Raw genomic sequence first — 18,534 nt, 5'->3', positions numbered from 1 at the left:
TTGCCTCATTTCAGCACAGTGTAGACCCAAATTCTCAAAATTATTTAACAGATTAATTCAATTATGTTTTTAGAAGCTCTAATCAGCACATGTCAAGTCAAGTCAAGTTTATTTATAAAGCACATTTAAAAACAACCAAGGCTGACCAAAGTGTTGTACAATAAAATACAAATATAAAATACAATAAAACACAAGTACATAAAACACCTCACTGATAAAACAATAAGTTAAAACAATAAGTTAAAACAGTAAGTTAAACCTTGCTAAAAGCCAATGAGAAGAGGTGAGTTTTAAGAGCAGTTTTAAAAGTTCCTAGGCTTGTGGAGAATCTGATGTGAGGAGGTAAACTGTTCCACAGTCTGGGTGCAGCCACAGCAAAAGCCCTCTCTCCCCTAGTCTTTAATCTGTACCTGGGAAGATCTAAAAGCTTAAGGTCTGCTGACCTCAAAGATCACCTGGGGCGGTAAATGCTAAGAAGCTCTGCCAGGTAAGGAGGTGCAGTACCGTTAAGAACCTTAAAAACCAGCAGTAAAATTTTAAAATCAATCCTAAAAGCAACTGGAAGCCAGTGGAGAGAGCAGAGGACCGGAGTGATGTGGTCTCTCTTTTTGGAACCGGTCAGCATGCGAGCAGCAGCGTTCTGCACCAGTTGGAGGCGATGCAGACAGGAACGATCTAAACCAGCATAAAGGGAGTTACAGTAGTCCAGCCGTGATGTAATAAAAGCATGGACCACCCTTTCTAGATCGTTCCTGCACAGGTAGGAATTGACTTTAGCTAAAATCCGTAGATGATAAAAAAGATCCCTTGACTACGGAGCTGATTTGTTTATCAAATTTAAAAGTAATGTCAGAAGTAACACCGAGGCTCTTAATGGAGGAACCCCTAACTTTGGAAGTTAGGGGTCCCATAAAATCAAAGGAAAGGTCGGGGTCTTTAGGAAGCCCAAACACAATGACTTCAGTTTTACTTTCATTTAGATGTAGGAAGTTAAGAGCCATCCAAGTCTTAATGTCAGACAAACAGGAGAATAACGGCTGCAAAGAGTCCTTACAGTCTAACCTCAGAGGGAGGTGGATCTGAATGTCATCAGCAAAGGTGTAGAAGGACACATTAAATTTGCGCAGCACATCGCCCAGAGGGAGCAAATACAGAGTAAACAGCAGGGGGCCTAGAATGGATAACAGTATGTTGTGATCGACAGTGTCGAAGGCTGCTGTCAGGTCTAAGGTTACTAGGACAGCAGCACAACCAGAGTCTACAGTTAAAAGCAAATTAAAAACTCTCAATAAGGAGAGGTTAAAAACCTGAGAAGTCACCAGAAGGTCTGCAGATGCTGTGCATTAAAATACTGCAAATCTTCTGTGTATTTGTGGTGTGTAAAGATTGTAAACAGTGGTGCGTAAAATGTACTTGATTGATATACATTAAAATGATACCACATTTTCCTTAATGATTAAATAAACCCATTTCAGCTACTCAGAATTGTTGCTTCCTGTTGACTGAGGGTGAAGGATCATTGTTGAGTGTGTGAAACAAACTGCCTTTCACATCAGGACAACATTGGACACTTTTAAAATCTTCCTAAATGTCTTTTACTCGTCTAACTGTGGACGGTTTGGTTAACGGGTGCTGTTTCTTTTAATGTGCTTGAAAGTAAACTTGACTTGGCAACAAAGGAAAACCAGCAGCTGAGGTCAGGACCCAAAACCCCATCTGCACCTGAATGTAGAAACACATCAGAGCACAACAACTGGACCATTATGGCCTGATAAACTTTCACTCATGTGCCTTTAATGTCTCCCACTGCTGTTGGGTGCGTCAGAATTTAACACAAAGGCAAAATGAGAGAATCAACGACTCTCAACGATCCAATCAGATGATTAACTGCCGCCCTGCACCAGCTGTAGAGCCTTTGAGATCTGAGTTGAAGGGCTTCAGAAACTCAAGTCCAGTTGCCTCATTTCAGCACAGTGTAGACCCAAATTCTCAAAATTATTTAACAGATTAATTCAATTATGTTTTTAGAAGCTCTAATCAGCACATGTGACATCAGGCACCACAAGAGGTTGGTGGTTTTTAAGGTTGACCTGTCGATCAACAGACGATGGTGAGTTTTCATTCATTCTGTTGTCTAAAACAACTTCCTGCTCACATTAACACGTAGCTGAGGAAATGAAATATTGCTTTTGTGTAAATGATTTAATCACATTAGTACTTGGACTAGTTATAGTGGACAGGAAATATTTACATTCAATGTAATGTCCAGTTACGTTCAACCCCCTGCAGATTTGGAAACTAGGACACTGATACAAATGGATTCAACAGCATCTTTAGCAGAAGAACCTTTGTTCCAGTGATTACATTAACATTTAAGTGTTCACCTTCAGTTCACGGCTGTGGTGTGAAAGAAGTAACGACAGTTATGCTGGAGTAACTGTTATTGTTCCAGGAAGCTGGACCCTGCCCCTCTTATCAGATACCTGCAGGGCATCCCAGACGACTCGGAGCATTTCACACCTTGACCCAACAAACCCAAAAGGGTGAATGGGTGGGTCAACGACTCTGAGGCATCAGGAGAGGTTAAAAACCTGAGAAGTCACCAGAAGTCAGTCTGAACCGCAGGACGAGAGGAAAGATGTCTTCAACCATGGGTAAGTCCTGGCTGCCTGCTTTTTAGCACTTAGATGTTCGCTAAACTAAGTCATTCTTATTACAAATGTACAAAGTGATTCTTTTAATTCTATCACTGCTTTCATCATCATCTATTCCTGACCTAACCTAACCTTTCTTCCAAAAAACTTACCAAGTTCAGAAATAACCTTAACATTTATATTGTTCTGAAGGCTTCTTTTTAAAACAAAGTAGAAACATTTTATTTTTAATAGTTGCTGAGATGAAGTGATGCAAACCATCAGCATACACGTGATCTTGTCCTGTATCTTGGTGTTTACCAAAGAAACATCATGCAGGCGGCTTTGCTAATGACAGAAACGTCCAGTTTGAAGCTCCAGTCAGTGTACGAAACGATAACTAACGGCGAGAACTCATTTTCCTAATGAGTAAAGAAACTTTGATTGTGTTTCAGGGCCACACGGAAGAATTTAATTTTGTTTCTCATTGCATTGTTGCTCATACATTTGTGATGCTTGTACCTTTCAGATATTCAGCAGCTGTTACCAATCAAAGAAGAACCAGATGACTGGAGCCCTGATATGGAGCAGCAAGTCTCACAGCTCCTCAGCATAAAGAAGGAAGAGGAGGAGGAAGCTGACATCACTGATTTCCCGCTCGCTGCTGCTGCGGTGAAGAGTGAAAATGAAGAGAAAGTGCACTCACTGTTTCATCATGTTAAAAATGAATACAAGGACGAGGAGGAGACTCAGACCTGCAGCTCAGGTAACAAACAAATTAAATTGAACTATGAAACTGCACCAACATTTTTTCTCTGTGAGGAATCAGGTTTTATATTTTGTCTGCTTCTGTTGTGGCTTTGTTAGTTTCACTTCAGTAATGTTATTAAAATATGGAGGGTATTTTTAGGGCGAGATTTAAGAACAAGTGATGAAATCCATTGAATACAGTCACCTCACTAATTTGATTTGTTTTATTTTAGTTTCTCTTCGTTTTAACTTAGTTGGCTGTGATTCGATTGGATGATGTAACTCTGTGAGATGGGCTTTAGGTTAGAGTCCATTCTGCAGGATACTGGAAACCAGTGTCCCCATACACCCAGCATTTTGGCTTTTTTAAAATATGCTCATCCATCTGTGTGTACCTTGCAGGTGTCCATCATCTGTTTGATATTAAAGAAGAGGTTTCCCATGAACGGAGCCCGATTGAAGACTCGGACTTCTTCCAGGAACGCTGCATTGGCCAGGATGGACTGCAGGAGGATGACACACGTGCAACAGCTCCCAGAACCTTTCCGATGCCAATATTCAGTGTTGCGTCCCGCAATGCATTGCAACGCCTCAAATTTGAACAGAGAGAAAAAATCAAATTCTGCGTGAAAACCAAGATATCTGTGAAGAAAACCTTCAAAATGCTTCAGGAAGTTTACGGCAGCAAAGCAATGAGCCGATCAAGATGCAAGGATTGGTATTTGCGTTTCAAAAATGGCAGAACATCCGTCGATGATGAAATCAGGTCAGGGCGACCCAGCACGAGCACAACTCCCAAGCACATCCGAGAAATCGATCAACTTGTGCGCCAGGATTTCCGGATCTCTCTGAGGGAGATTTCTGCCATTCTCAACGTGTCATTCGGAACGGTCCAGGCGATCCTGACGTCCACTTTGAACCTGCACCAAGTGGCTAACAAGCTTGTGCCCAGGCTACTCACTCCCGAGCTGAAGCAGTATCGTTTACGAGCCTGCGAGGATCTCCGTCAACAGACGCGAGATGACCCAACGTTCATGTCCCGGATCATAACTGGCGATGAAAGCTGGGTGTACGGCTGCAAGCCTGGAAAAGCAAGGAGGGTGAATCCGACAAGGAGCCAGTTCAAGGTCAAGCTCATCGTCTTCTTTGACATTCACGGGGTGGTGCATCGGGAAGTTGTTCCCGACGGTCAGGCGGTTGATGCTCCGTTCTACCTCAGCGTTATGACGCGTCTCAGGAAGAACATCGAGGCCAAACGACCTGAACTGTGGCAGAAAGGCGACTGGCTGCTCCATCACGACGACACACCCGCCCACGACGCACTGAAAGAGTGCCATTATTTCTGCTACACCGACACAAATCTCATTCTTCACCCACAGCACTCACCAGATTTGGCCCCCTGCGACTTCTTCCTCTTCCCCAAAATCAACGCCAAGTTGAGGGGACATTTTTTTGACACAGTGGAAGAGCTCCAGCATGCGTCACTGATAGTACTGGATTCACTGGGAGAAGAGGACTTCCGCAGAGCTTTCAGAGCGTGGCAGCAGCGCTGGGTGTGGTGTGCTGCTGTGCAAGGCAACCGCTTTGCAGCTGATGGTGGCCAGATTTGAATTGAATACATATTTTTGTATATTTGTTTCATATTTTTTGTATTTTTATTTTTTTTTTGCATTAGCATGCATTTTTACTGATGTTTGATCTTGTTACATATAACTTTTTTTATTGTTTAAGTAGAGTGAAAATGGTAGGTGGTACATTGCCGTTGTAAATATGTCAGCATGTGCATATTTACAATTGGATCACTTTATAAAATGTAAATAACAACAGAGCAACAACAAAAAAGAGAAGGATGGGTCTTATTGTCATGATCAGAGCGATCCAATATTAATTCTCCAGATCCTCTGAATCTTTTGATGATAGGTGGTGTTGATGTTTAGATTGGCAAAGTCTTCAGTTTTACATTGATAGTTATTCTGAAACTGTTCCACAACTTTTAGATGTTTCTTGTTGTTTTTTGCAGACTGGTGAACCTTTACTTGAGAAATGTTTTTTTATTCCAGTCATGTTGTTGACCTGTTGCTGTAATTAGTCATGAAAAACTTCCTCCAGCTGTTTATTTTGAGTCCCTCTCGCAGCCTTTTTGAGATGTGCTGCTGCCATAAAAGCCAAACTGAGCGAATGTTTTTCATCTCAGGTCAAACATTTGATGTATTTTGTTGGGTTCTTTTGTGAATAAAAATATGGATTTGTGAGATTTGGAAGTCACTGCATTCAGTCTTTATTTTACACAGCATAGTTTTTAGTTTGTAGTTTGCTGGGCTCTGGGAACGTAATAGAATATAATAGAGGCACAGAGCCCAGAAACTACCGCTGACCACGAAACACTGACGATGCAGGAAGAATAAAGAGAGGATAACTTACAAAACTGAGCGATTAAACACAAAGCAAAACTCAGTATTCCCAGGGATCCACAGCATACTGGAATTTAAAAGGGAACAAATAAACATGAGCCTAAAAATACAATAAACAGAAAAGTGTAAACCTTGAACACTGGAGACGCAGGAAAAACCCCAAAGAAGCTCAAATTCAAACATATAACCAAAAATGTCTAAACTCCAGAGCACAGTGAAACCCAGAGACCTGGTTTGCACCGACTAGCAGACATTTTTTCCCATCATTCTCCACTGCTGACTCAGTGTCTGTCCTCCACATGCCCAAGACAACATCCACACATCATTCTTTACTTTGGCATGAAGCAGCTCACAGGCCTCGCTCGGCCTAGCAAATAAATGAACCCATCTCAGATTACAGCAGACCTAAAGTCAGATAATCTACAAACAAGCTGTTATAAAAATTTTTATTAACCTTCACGCTGTGATAAAAAGGCAATAAAAAGTAAATGTGCACGTGAACTCCAGACAAACAGCATCAGGGGGAAAGAATAAACAAAGGAAGTGAACACACAGAGAGAAAACACAAGGAGCTAAACTTCAAAATAAAACAGGAAGCAAACAGAAATGGAGACCAGGGCCCTGTTTCAGGAAGCCGGTTTAGAAAACTCAGAGTGAAAAACGATACGCAGGGTTGAGTAACCCCGAACTGTCCAACTCGGAATATTCGGTTTCAGAAAGGCTGATAACAATTAGTTCAGTCAACGCGGAGTTGCTTTAACCCCAAGTGAAGCGCGCGGACGAGGATACATAAAGCCCTGATCAGTGGAGCACAGATTAAGCGAGTCACCATGGAGACGGAGGGAAAGAAGGCGCGGTCAATGTATTTTACAGCGCTTGAGGCCGAAATTCTGATGGCAGCATATGCCGATAACGTGCAAATTCCGCGGAAAAAAGTAACACAGCCACAGCTGCAAAAGAAAGGGAGCATGCATGGCAAAACAAAGCCGACAGAGTCAATGCGTGAGTGTTAATTTAAACATTGATCGAGGGATTTCCACCCATTTAACACGTTATTTTATCATATGTTATTTTATTTGTTATTTTATACATTTTATTTTGTGACGTGATGTGAGCGCAGGTGCAACCCAACAGGCCCCAAACGTTCCTGGCAGCAAGTAAAAATGAAATATAAAAATATAGTCCAAACAGGTAAGGTGTAATTGTATTATGAGCCATAGTGCTTGGTCTGTTTGTCCCATGTAAATCAATTGCAGTTAGAGGCTACATTAATTTTCTTTCTGTAAGCACTTATTGAAATTATCTGAGCACATTACAAGTACATATTTGCTTACTCTGTATGCTCAAATGTGGCCCGTTATAGCCAACAGAAAAAAAGCGGAGGCCCGAAAAACAGGTGGGGGTCCTCCACCACCACCACTCACAGAGGCTGAGCAGTTGGCCCTCAGCCAAAACAGTGGGCGCCCTGTGGCCGAAGGCATCTCTGCGGGGACATCCTCTGAGTCAATAACCCCGCAAGACACAAGTGCCTACATAGGGGGTAAATTCAAAATAATACATGATGTGCATACATCCTTTCTTCACAGTCACCTTTGCAGTGCTACTCATTCATTTGATAAACTCTTTACCACAATGGATTATTTTGTAGTGAAGTTATTTTCCTACTGATCTTGCCTTCCCTCAGCCTTGGTTGTCTTTGAGAGCATAATGACAATGAAGTGTAAGGTGATTCGTATGTTTGTTAATTGCCATTTGGTCCCTTGTAAGTTATAAGTGACCTGTATAAACCTCATATTCTATCAGTTGATGGTGGTGGTGTACTGCATCTGGTGCAGCCTCCTGTTGAGCCAGACCAACATGCAGTTGTGAGTAATACTCCACAGATTATATGAGTTTACAGTAGAACAGCAATGTTGTTTATTTCTTTACTACAGGAAAATAATGAAGAAACATTGACAGCTGTTACAGAGGAGGAAGCAACAGAGACACTTTATGAGGTTTACATCTTTTAATACTTTGTGTACAGGAAATACAGGCGACCAATAAAGCCAGTTGAACAAAAAATCTGTTTATTCTTCTTTCAACATGTTGAGGTGATGGGTCAAAAGAAATGATTGTGACATATGGTGTCTCTGACTGCGCTTCCATCTTGTATGTCCGTGGGAGGGTCAGGATGTTCATGGTTTGGATCACTGCTGATGTTTGGTTCAGAAGGACAGTGTTCTCCTCTAATTGTGGCAATGTTGTGAAGAATCACACATGCCACAATAATGTCACATGCCCTTTCTGGGGTGACCCTGAGTCTTTGCAGGCACTGGAACCGGGCCTTAAGCATTCCGATAGTCATTTCAATTCTGGCTCTTGTCCTGCAATTAGCCAGATTATATCGCTGCTGTGGGCCCGGTTCAGGGTCAGAGTAAGGGGTAAGCAAATAGGGTAAACATGGATACCCCCTATCACCAAGCAAGTAGCCAGTGAACTCTCCTAAGACAGAAGGATACACTTCAGTTCAAATGTCCCTGAAGCAATTGGTCTTTATATATTTTAAAGTATTCTCAACTCACCATGTCCAAATTTTGTGCTCAGTGTACATTCACGGAATATTTGTGAGTCATGGACAGAGCCTGGCCACTTGGCTTCCACATTTGTGATAATGTTGGCAGCATCATATATGATCTTCACAGTGCAGAGAACACAAATTAGCATCCATTACTATAATGAAATAATTTGTTAGTTTGAAATGCTACAGGGAACTATGTACCTGTACATTAATGCTGTGGAAAGACTTCCTGTTCACATAGTCTCCTTCATTTACTGAAGGAGCAATGATTGGAATGTGAGTGCCATCTATACAGCCAATCACGCCTGGGAACCGTGAGAATAAATGTAAAATTTAAGTAGTAGTCCAAGTATCACCACATCATAAATTAAGTTTTGGTCATCCTGATACCTGCAATTTTGTGGAATCCCTCTTTGATGAATCTTGTGGGTCTGTGACCGGGGAACACCACAGACGAGTACAGGAGACGTTTCAGTGCAACTGTAACATTCCTGACTGCCCGACAGACGGTAGCCTTGGAAACGTGCTCAGCGTCACCAATATTATACAGAAAGCTCCCGTTTGCAAAAAACCGAAGTGCAATACAAATAATATGTACAGAACTGAGAGAATGTCCGCGATGTGTCACATGAGCAATATTAGGCCTGAGGATGTTATTCAAATAAATTATAGATTGTGCTGAGAAACGGTAACGTTCACACAGAAAATCATCAGGAAATGATAAAATGTCCAAACGCGCTCTGATCACTCTCTCCCAGCGGAGAGCTCTGCGGAGAATTTGGGCTTCACGATCTACTGGCTCTTCAAGGAAGGGACACGCCATGTCTGACACTTCCTACTGTCAGGTTTCCAACAAAGGGGCGGAGACAGTCAGGGTTAGTTGTAGTAAACCTGCTAGGGGGCAGGTTAGCTTCACGGCGTGTGTCGTCATAGTGACTCACTCAGGCTTCAGCTGAACTCGCTTTGTGAAACCGAAAACCCAGAGTTTTCGTTAACTCAGGGTATACTTACTCAGTTTTTCCACTAAACCGGCTTCCTGAAACAGGGCCCAGGAATAATCTCACATAAATACAAATAAACACAAACACATGAGAACAGAGGAAAAACTACAAAAACACAAATGAGCAGAAAAACTAACAGCCAAAGACGATTATAAAAACCGAGACAATTAACATCTACTGTTCAAAGCAAGCAAAGCCTTTAAGTAATCTACACCATTTATTACTTTTCCTCGGTTTTCTGGCATCACGCCTGAAGTCGAGGTTCGAATGAACTTAAAACACCTGAGTTTCCTAATGTGTTCTCAGCTTGTTATAATTCTAGACAAAGGGGAGTAGCAATTTTAAAACATAAAAATATTAATTTCACAGTACTCGATACAGTTATATTTCCAGAGGGCAGATTCTTAATCATTAAACTATCTATACTTGATAAAACGCTATGTATTGTAAGTGTATATGGTCCAAATGTTGATGATCCCTCATTCTTTCACGGTTTTTTCAGTGCACTCTCTGAACACTTAGATGGCACACTTGTTCTTGGAGGCGACCTCAACCTGGGACTAAATGAAGACATGGATAGGCTCAATACAGCAGGAACTCAGCGTAATTGGCAGTCCACAAATATAATCAAACAGTATATGAGCGACTTTGGTCTTTGCGATGCATGGCGCTCCCTTCACCCCACCAGTAAGGAATATAGTTTTTTCTCACATGTTCATCACTCCTACTGTCGTCTGGATTATTTTTTTATTATTTATTTCTGCAAATATTAATCTCCTGCTAAAACCAGGCAAAGACCCTGTATATCCCTCAAGCTATCGTCCAATATCCCTTATAAATGTAGACCTTAAAATAATCTGCAAAGCTCTCTCAAAGAGACTGGAGAAAATAACCCCCCTCTTAATTCATCCTGACCAAACTGGTTTCATAAAAGGTAGGCACTCATCAACAAATACACGTAGATTACTTAATTTGATAGACTACTCATACAGTAAAAACCTTGAAACTACAATATTCTCTTTAGACGCAGAAAAAGCATTTGACAGAGTTAACTGGAAATTTCTGTTAACAACTTTACACAAATTTGGTTTTGGATCCTCTTTCATAAACTGGTTAAAAATATTTTATAACTCCCCAACAGCTTGTGTCAGAACAAATGACCAGACATCCTCCAGCTTCTCTCTCCTGAGGGGCACCAGGCAGGGATGCCCACTCTCCCCTTCACTGTTTGCAATTTTTATTGAACCACTAGCAGCAGCAATTAGACAGAATTCAGTAATTAAGGGCATAAAATGCAAGAACGCGGAACATAAAATCAGCCTTTATGCGGATGATGTGTTACTCTTTCTCCAAAATTCACAAACCAATATCTCTGGGGTGATTGAATTGATAAACTCTTTTTTTAAGAATATCAGATTACTCAATTAACTGGTCAAAATCTACAGTCCTCCCAATTAATTGCTCTAAATATAAAATATTTAGGTATTAATGTTTCTCCCAAGCTTGCAGATCTAACTAAATTAAACCATATCCCACTTTTAAAGAAGGCAGAAGGTGATCTGACTAGATGGAAATGTTTACCCATGGGAAGGGTTGCTGCTATAAAAATGATGGTCTTACCAAAAATAAATTATTTATTCTCAATGATCCCAACTAAACCGCCACAAGATTGGTTCAGATCTCTAAATTCGTATATGTGCAAATTCCTTTGGAAAAATAAACCCCCACGTATAAGCTTAAAAACACTACAAAAGACCAAGGATAAAGGAGGACTAGAACTGCCTAACTTTCAGCGCTACTTCTTAGCAAACAGGCTTCAGTTTATCTCAGGATGGCTAAAACACACCCTCTTAGATGAACCTTGGCTAGATGTAGAACAAGCACTTTGCAATAATCTAGAGATTTCAGATCTACCATTTATCAGCTCAAACATCCAACGACATGAATGCTTCAAAAGCATCAACATCAGCTCTTCTCTGACAGCATGGTGGGAGTTTCTGAAGTTGACGGCGTCTTCATTAATCCCATGCAAACGTACACCTATCTGGAACAACCCTGACATATTACAAAACAATAATATGATAAACTTTCCAGATTGGAGTGGTAAAGGAATCAAATACTTAGAACATATACTAGAAGGAACAGAATTTATTTCATTTGACGGACTAGTTACACAATATGGGATCAACAAGAAAAGACTTTTAGAATATCAACAAATTAAATTCATAGTAAAAAAGAAATTTAAACCGGGTCAAGTTGAACTACAAACACCACCAAGTGTGGTTCAATTTCTTACTCTTAAAACCCCAAATTACTATCCAAAATATACAGAATGCTTTCTAAAACGGATGAATCAATATCACTTCCTATTGCAAAATGGGAAGCGGATTTATCAGTTAACTTAGACCAAAACTTCTGGTCTCAGATTTGCTTAAAAACCTTTCATCTAATTAGAAATCCCAGTCTTCAATTAATTCAATACAAAATATTACATAGAGTGCACTATACAGGTCATCGGATGTTCAAGATGGGCTTTACGTCTACCAACAACTGCTCACACTGCCAAACCAATTCACCGGACAATTATATCCACGCTCTTTGGTTCTGTCCACCAGTTCAGAAGTTTTGGCGCGAGATATGTGAAGACTTATCGAAGTGTCTGAAATGTAACATTCCAACTTCCCCCTTAGTGTGTTTGTTGGGCCGCTTAGATAATGTCACTTCAGAAAAGAATATCGCCCATATGGTTTTCACTGCCCTATGCATAGCCAAGAAAACAGTCCTCATGAACTGGAAAAATAAAAATAATCTTAATTCTAACCAATATAGAAATTATCTATTAGATTACATTAGTCTTGATATTAAGATATGTAGGCTGTTACATCTTGCAGGAGCTCTCCTCTCTTCAGGAACTCACTCTGCAGGAGGGGGAGATACAGGAGAGGTGGAGGAAGATTTCAGCCTGGGCGTCTATTGGGGTCACTTGCCCCTCCCTTCCTTCTCTCCCCATCTCCAGCTGCCTCCCTCTTCCCGCTCCACCACAACCACCCACACATGCAGGGCCTTGGAGTAGGGGTATGTCACCAGGGTGCAGGGGAGGCATCCCCCCCGTCCCCTTCTGGCTGCCTGTGCCTCAATTTTATCCCACAACTTAGACATTCACATTACTCACACTCTCATAACACATACATATAGGATCTTGGGAGTGTGCCGCTACACAGAATCCAAAAGACCATCAGGGTGTACACCCCACCCCTGGCGTCGTTGCCCACCTCTCAAGGTTAAATACACGTAGACATTGAGGGCTATCAGGAGGGGCTGTGCGCTTACCTGCTGCTCTCTGGCAGGTAGCTCCATGCCCTCCTGGGTTTTAAATGCACCTTAGAACACACATGCATGAACACTACATATGAGTAGGCGGAGGAAGGTTTGGCGTCTTCTCACACCCCCGTTCTCTGCAGCCTGTTGGAGCAGGGGGGCTAGGAGGAGGAGTCAATTTTCCGATTCAAATCAATTTTAGCCAGAATCTCAGGTAAACGCTCACAAAACTATTTCAACAACCGCCAAACAGCTAAAAAAGTAAATGTGAGCAGGTAAACGGATTCTGCACAAAGATGCATCGTTCACTCGATGGCATGTACACAGACACACCATCGAGGCTGAAATTCAAGTGTCACTCGCCAACCAAAATTCAAAAGCAAAAGAAGATCAAAACTACGCTTCACGTTTGATAAACATAGTCATGAATTCCCTCTTACTTTTGCTGTTTTGCTTCTACCATGATACAAATCACACTTCCTGCACAGCTCTTTCTCTCTCAGTGTACTTCAAGAACAGCTTCCCATCTAAAATCTTTGTTTTCTGCATTATTTGCTTGCTTATTAAGCACCAGTCTACTGTTGTGTACAATGCTGCCAGGCGGTAAGGGTTTTTTTTTAAGGACCTCCGACATGACAGTCTAATTTCTGCTGTTCAGTACTGAAGACATTTAAACTTTTGCTAAATTGCAAAACGCTGTGTCTCTAATTAAACCTCTGTAACTTTGCTCTGCTTCAGTTCAGCAGCATCAGGTAATGTAGTAGTTGTTGATTCATGGTTTTCTTCAGTTTTTGATCCACTGCAGAATATTTTTAAGGTTATCTGCTATAAAAAGCTAGGCCAGGAAAATCTCCTTTGTGTTTTTCTGTGTTTCATTGTCAGTTACTTTGACACAAAGGCATCTGCTCTGAGGCTTACACCTCTGATGAAGTCTCACAAGCGTCAGTACTGATAAATGATCAGAATTATAATATTTCTGACACTCTGACTCAAAATTGAAGTGAATCGAATCGAGGATTGTAGAAATCATCGATACCCAGCTCCAATTGTATATATGTGACTTAAGACTTAAGCAGTGTATTAACTTAACTGTTCACAAGAATATTGATTTTATACCTGAAGTCTCTGATTTAAGCAGGCAGGTAGTGCTCAATTGGTTGATTTTATATGAAAGAAGGATGAGATAACATGTCAAACACCACCTTTTCATCTAAGCCTGGGCTAACGAAGAAGCTCAATGTTATGATATCAGTTACTTTTACATATCTACACCCCGCCACCTCCAAACAGGAGTTTTGGTTTTCTCGAGCCAGCTAACCAGCCCCTCATAAAGAACTCTCCTCGGTGTGAACTTTCATGTGTTTCTTAAGAAGTACGCTTTGGTTAAATTTCCGTTCACACTTATTGCAACCAAATGGTTTCTCTCCAGTGTGGATTCTCATATGTGTTTTGACGTTACACTGATGTCTAAATTTTTTACCACAAACATCACAACCGAATGGTTTCTCTCCTGTGTGAATTATTCCATGTTTACTAAGCGACTTCTTTTCATTAAATGTTTTACCACAAATATCACAGTGGAACGGTCTCTCTCCTGAGTGGACTATCATATGCCTCTTAAGCCCACATTGAGCTCTGTAGGTTTTTCCACAAAGCTGACAGCCAAACGGTTTCTCTCCTGTGTGGCATTTCATGTGCTGCCTAAGATCATCCTTTACATTAAATCTTTTATCACAAACATTGCAATTAAATGATTTCTCCCCTTTGTGGCGTCTGGTGTGTCTTTTGAGACTGCACTGTTGTTTAAATCTTCTACCACAAATGTCACAACTAAAAGGCTTCTCTCCTGTGTGAACTCTCATGTGTCTTTTAAGATTAAAGCGATGTCTGAATCTGTGTCCACAGTCATTGCAGACGTATCGTTTCTCTGCTTTGCCTACGCTCATCTTTGAATCTGCTTTCTGCTTCACCCTGGAGCATTTCTTATTAAGCAGATGGCTGGAAGGTGTTCTTCCTGAATGACTTGTCACGTGACTCTGAAGAGACTGCTTGGAGAGAAAGTCTTTACCGCACTCGGAGCAGCTGAAGGATGTTTTAGCAGGATTTGAATCCGACTCCTTCTGATTACTGTCTCTGTCTTTAGTTTTAGGTCGACAATTGGACAAAGGTTCCTGCCATTCATCATCATCATCAGTAGCATCATCATCACTGTTGTTACCATCAACACTGACTTCTGCCTCAAAAGCAGCTGAAGCTTGTTTATCAGTATTAGGCTCTGAATCTCTGCGTGGATCTGAGTTTGTGGTCGTTACTGGTGCTCCACCTGTTTCTGTTTTTATGTGATTAGCTGAGCTGCTGATTGGAGGCTCATCCTCTTCCTCTTTTTTAACTTCAACTTTAACCTCTTTTTTAAAACTTTGCCTTTGATGCAGCTCTGACAACTGAGGTTTCAAATCATCATCATCACCATCTTCACTCTTCACAGGAACGCCAGTGATGAGGAGCCCATTAGGTGGCTTTTCCTCCTGAGTGCTCCAGGTTTCCTCCTGCTCTTCTTTTATGTGGAGGTTTGGGTATTGCTGCTCCAGAGTTTGGATCCATTCAGGTGAAACTTCTTCTTTTTTAATAACCAACAGCTGTGGGATATCTGCAGGAAACAATGAAACATGTAGGTAAATTGTGTGATGTTTATATGAATTCTACATCAGCACAGAGCTGTCCCATTATCTAAAAAGAAAAAAGACAAAATAAGAAATATTAACATATTTTAAAATATGGAGAAAAGAGCCTTGTAATGCATTTACGGTGGTCCTACAGAAAAACGTGTTTATAGGCCTGATGTCACAGTTGTTGAAGGAAATACAGAAGTAGCACAGCATCTCTTTAATGATCAGTCCAGAATGCTCAGAATGAAAAACATTAAATATGATTCATCAAAGTCAGGTGAGGCGTGCCCGACATGTTCTCTCAGGTGGAGACGCTGGAGTAGGCCCAGGACACGCTGGAGAGATTACATCTCTCGGCTCGCTTTGGAATGTCTTGACGTTCCCAAGAATACAGTAGATGCATGGATAGGTATCAGACTGGCACTCAATATCACCAAATTTCCAAAGAAAAGGTGTTTGTGTGGTCTCGGAAAGGCTGGATTCTTGCAGCCCTAACTTATTGTGATTGTGTAGTTCTTCCTGTTATGTTTCATGTAAATGGGTTAGTGAGCTTCTCGCTATGATAGAAATTCAAGCTAGGCTATCAAAGAGCGATATCGTTGTTGTACTTTCTATACCAAGTGTGTGAATTCCTGATTTGTTATATATGAAAAAACAATTGTCCCCTAACCTTATTGTGCAACCTTTGGCAAAAGCATCTTAGTCAGATTTGAGCCTGGACTTTGACCAGACCACTGCAGAGGCTCCGTTTTGTTTTGCTTCTTTGAGCCATTCGGAGATGGACGTACAATACTGATGTGTTTTGGATCACTGCTCAAGTGCTCTTGAGCTTGAGTTTTATGCTAGATGTAAGGGAACTTGATTTAACAGGCAATAATCAGGCCTCAGTGTGGCCACTGAAATTGAACTCAGCTTTCAAAAAAATGTGATTAATCAGTTAATTCATGATTTTTTACACTTTTCACACAGGGCCAGGTAGGTTTGGATATTTTTTCCCTTGTTTTTGTACGTGTAAATGTGACAAATATACAAAAAAATAAAATAAAATAAGGGGCAAATGCTTTTTCCATAGCATACACTATGACAATGTAATTTGAGTGCATTTTATTTTGTTTTCTAACACTGTACAGTTTGCAGAGACGCCATTTACCATATGTAGACTGGGGTGTACCTGAGAAGGAATCCAGTAGAATCTTTGTGTCACCTCTCAAAGAACTGAAGTAATGATTAAATTATATCATGAAATATCACATTTTACAGTTACCATGGACTGACACGTGCTAAACTTGAACATTAATCAATTTTTAAAAATTTAATTAAATTAAAAATTACAGAAACATATTAAGGATTTTCTGAAATTACAGTTCAAAAATAATATAACAATGTGGTAATTTAAACACAATAGACTGATTATTTGCTGGCTGTGCCTTTATTTTGTTTTTACAAAATAATTTTGTTTTTAATATATAGCAGTATTATATGGCAGTAACTGTGGATAAATGTGTGGACAACTTCAAATCCACTTCTCTTGCATATTTCCACAACCATATCCATAATCACATACTGTGTATGCTATCGTTGTATATAGTGTATTATCTTACTTATTTTATATTTGTTCATATTTTATTTGTATTTTTGGTATTTTCCTTCTGCTATCTGTACCTGAGATGAGGTAACACAAAGATTTCCCCGCCGTGGGATCAATAAAGTCTTATCTCATCTTATCTTATCTTATCTTAATTTTGTGTGACCTTTTCTTCAGACAGCATTAAAATGTTTGATATTTTATTATGATGTGTAAAATTATTAATTATAATGTATTATATGTGTCCAAACCTGTACTGGTCTAAAGTAAAGTTATTTTTGTAAATAATATAAAAAAAAAAAATGACTGCTTTCATTGTGTTTCTGCATCAGCAGCACCGTAATGTCGACAATAGAGGAGCAAGAAAATTTGACTTCGCCGATGAGGGTAATCGTTTGCCATAACGCGATGCAGCGATTAACAGCAATGAAATCTGATTATTCTTACCAGAGGTTTGGTTTACATTCTCGTCCTGCTCCGGCTGGACTCCGAGGGTTTTAATATCAGGTTTTTCTTCTAAATCCAGACTTTCTCCGCCCTGCTCCCGATAATAATCCACCTCCTTCATGCTGTCTTCATTTGTCTCGTCTCCAGAATAAACTGCAGGTTCGTCTGAGAGAAGCTGGGCCTCGGCAGAACCGAACACCGCACAAACACATGCCGATTACATTCTTCTCCACGTGACTGTATTATCAGAGCCGGACACAAACAGAGCGCACGTTCTCATAAATTAGCACAGGCATCCGCACGGACACCTTTGATACCGAAACTTGTCCTGAAGCGAGGTTCTTTAAAAACCACTGTCACGTGACCAGTGACGTTTCACGTCATCAGCCCTTCACTGCAACTTTCTTCGGTTTTGGTGGTCTAAGTTTTATCTTAGGTTGTGATTATAATATAGATAAGCTTCCAGAAAAGCTCTCGATGTTTCACAAACAAGTTCTATTAGCTTGGTCCCTTATATATAAACACAACTTTACACCCCATACGTATTCAATTTGGAATAATAGGAACATAGTGTATAAAAATAAATCATTATTTTTTTCTAGGTGGGTTGAGAAACGGATCGTTTTAGTGAATCAGCTGTTTAATCCTAATGGGCAGCTTATGTCCTATTCAGAATTCTTAAACACCTATAAATTTCCAGCCACACCCAAAGAATATGCTATATTATTTGATGCAATACCTACGGGTATTATAATGCTTTTTAAAGGTATTCAACCTTGCATATCATCTGTTTCTCTCCCCAACCCTTTAGATTCACACATAGGAAGAATTTGTCTAACAAACCACAGTAAAAGTAATAAGAATATCCGTGCTTTGTTCCAGACAGAATCTCTAACTATCCCACATGTGGTCTCTTATTGGAATTTCTTCGTCAGTGACATTAACTGGAAAAGAGTATGGACAATTCCTAACAAGTATCTGGTAACGAATAAAGTGAAGGATGTCTCATTTAAAATACTGCACAAATTTTATCCTGCTAATCATTACATGACGAAGTTCAAAAGGGACATAAATGTGAGCTGTGGATTTTGTGGAAGCCATCCTGAGACTGTGCAACACCTCTTCTGGATCTGTTCATACGCTAGAACATTTTGGAAAGACTT

The 18,534-nt window shown here is 40.4% G+C and overlaps 1 protein-coding gene across 2 annotated transcripts; it reads right to left on the bottom strand.

Moving 5' to 3' along the window:
* Nucleotides 1-7,783: 7,783 nt before the first annotated feature.
* LOC113027993 (uncharacterized) lies at nucleotides 7,784-17,962 on the bottom strand. 2 transcript variants are annotated; one of them, XM_080304984.1, is made up of 4 exons: nucleotides 17,372-17,962; nucleotides 8,556-15,320; nucleotides 8,359-8,470; nucleotides 7,784-8,278 (listed from the first exon to the last, which is right to left on the bottom strand). In XM_080304984.1, exons 1-2 carry the CDS (start codon nucleotides 17,490-17,492, stop codon nucleotides 13,999-14,001), a joined length of 1,443 nt encoding a protein of 480 aa, XP_080161110.1. In that variant the 5' UTR covers nucleotides 17,493-17,962; the 3' UTR covers nucleotides 7,784-8,278; nucleotides 8,359-8,470; nucleotides 8,556-13,998. The 2 variants fall into 2 exon arrangements, with proteins under 2 accessions (XP_080161110.1, XP_026033675.1); XM_026177890.2 differs by having other exon boundaries at nucleotides 7,784-8,470.
* Between the last annotated feature and the right edge of the window lie 572 nt (nucleotides 17,963-18,534).

Source organism: Astatotilapia calliptera, chromosome 8, assembly GCF_964374335.1.
Source record: "Astatotilapia calliptera chromosome 8, fAstCal68.1, whole genome shotgun sequence".
Classification (NCBI taxonomy): domain Eukaryota; kingdom Metazoa; phylum Chordata; class Actinopteri; order Cichliformes; family Cichlidae; genus Astatotilapia; species Astatotilapia calliptera.
Note: the sequence above shows the minus strand (reverse complement) of the source record. Positions and strands in the feature narration are given on the sequence as shown.

Coding starts and splice junctions, on each gene's coding strand:
- LOC113027993 (XM_026177890.2), bottom strand. CDS start 17,492: ATGAAGGAGGTGGATTATTATCGGGAGCAGGGCGGAGAAAGTCTGGAT. Junction 15,321..17,371: donor GAATGTAAACCAAACCTCTG/GTAAGAATAATC, acceptor TGTTTCCTGCAG/ATATCCCACAGCTGTTGGTT.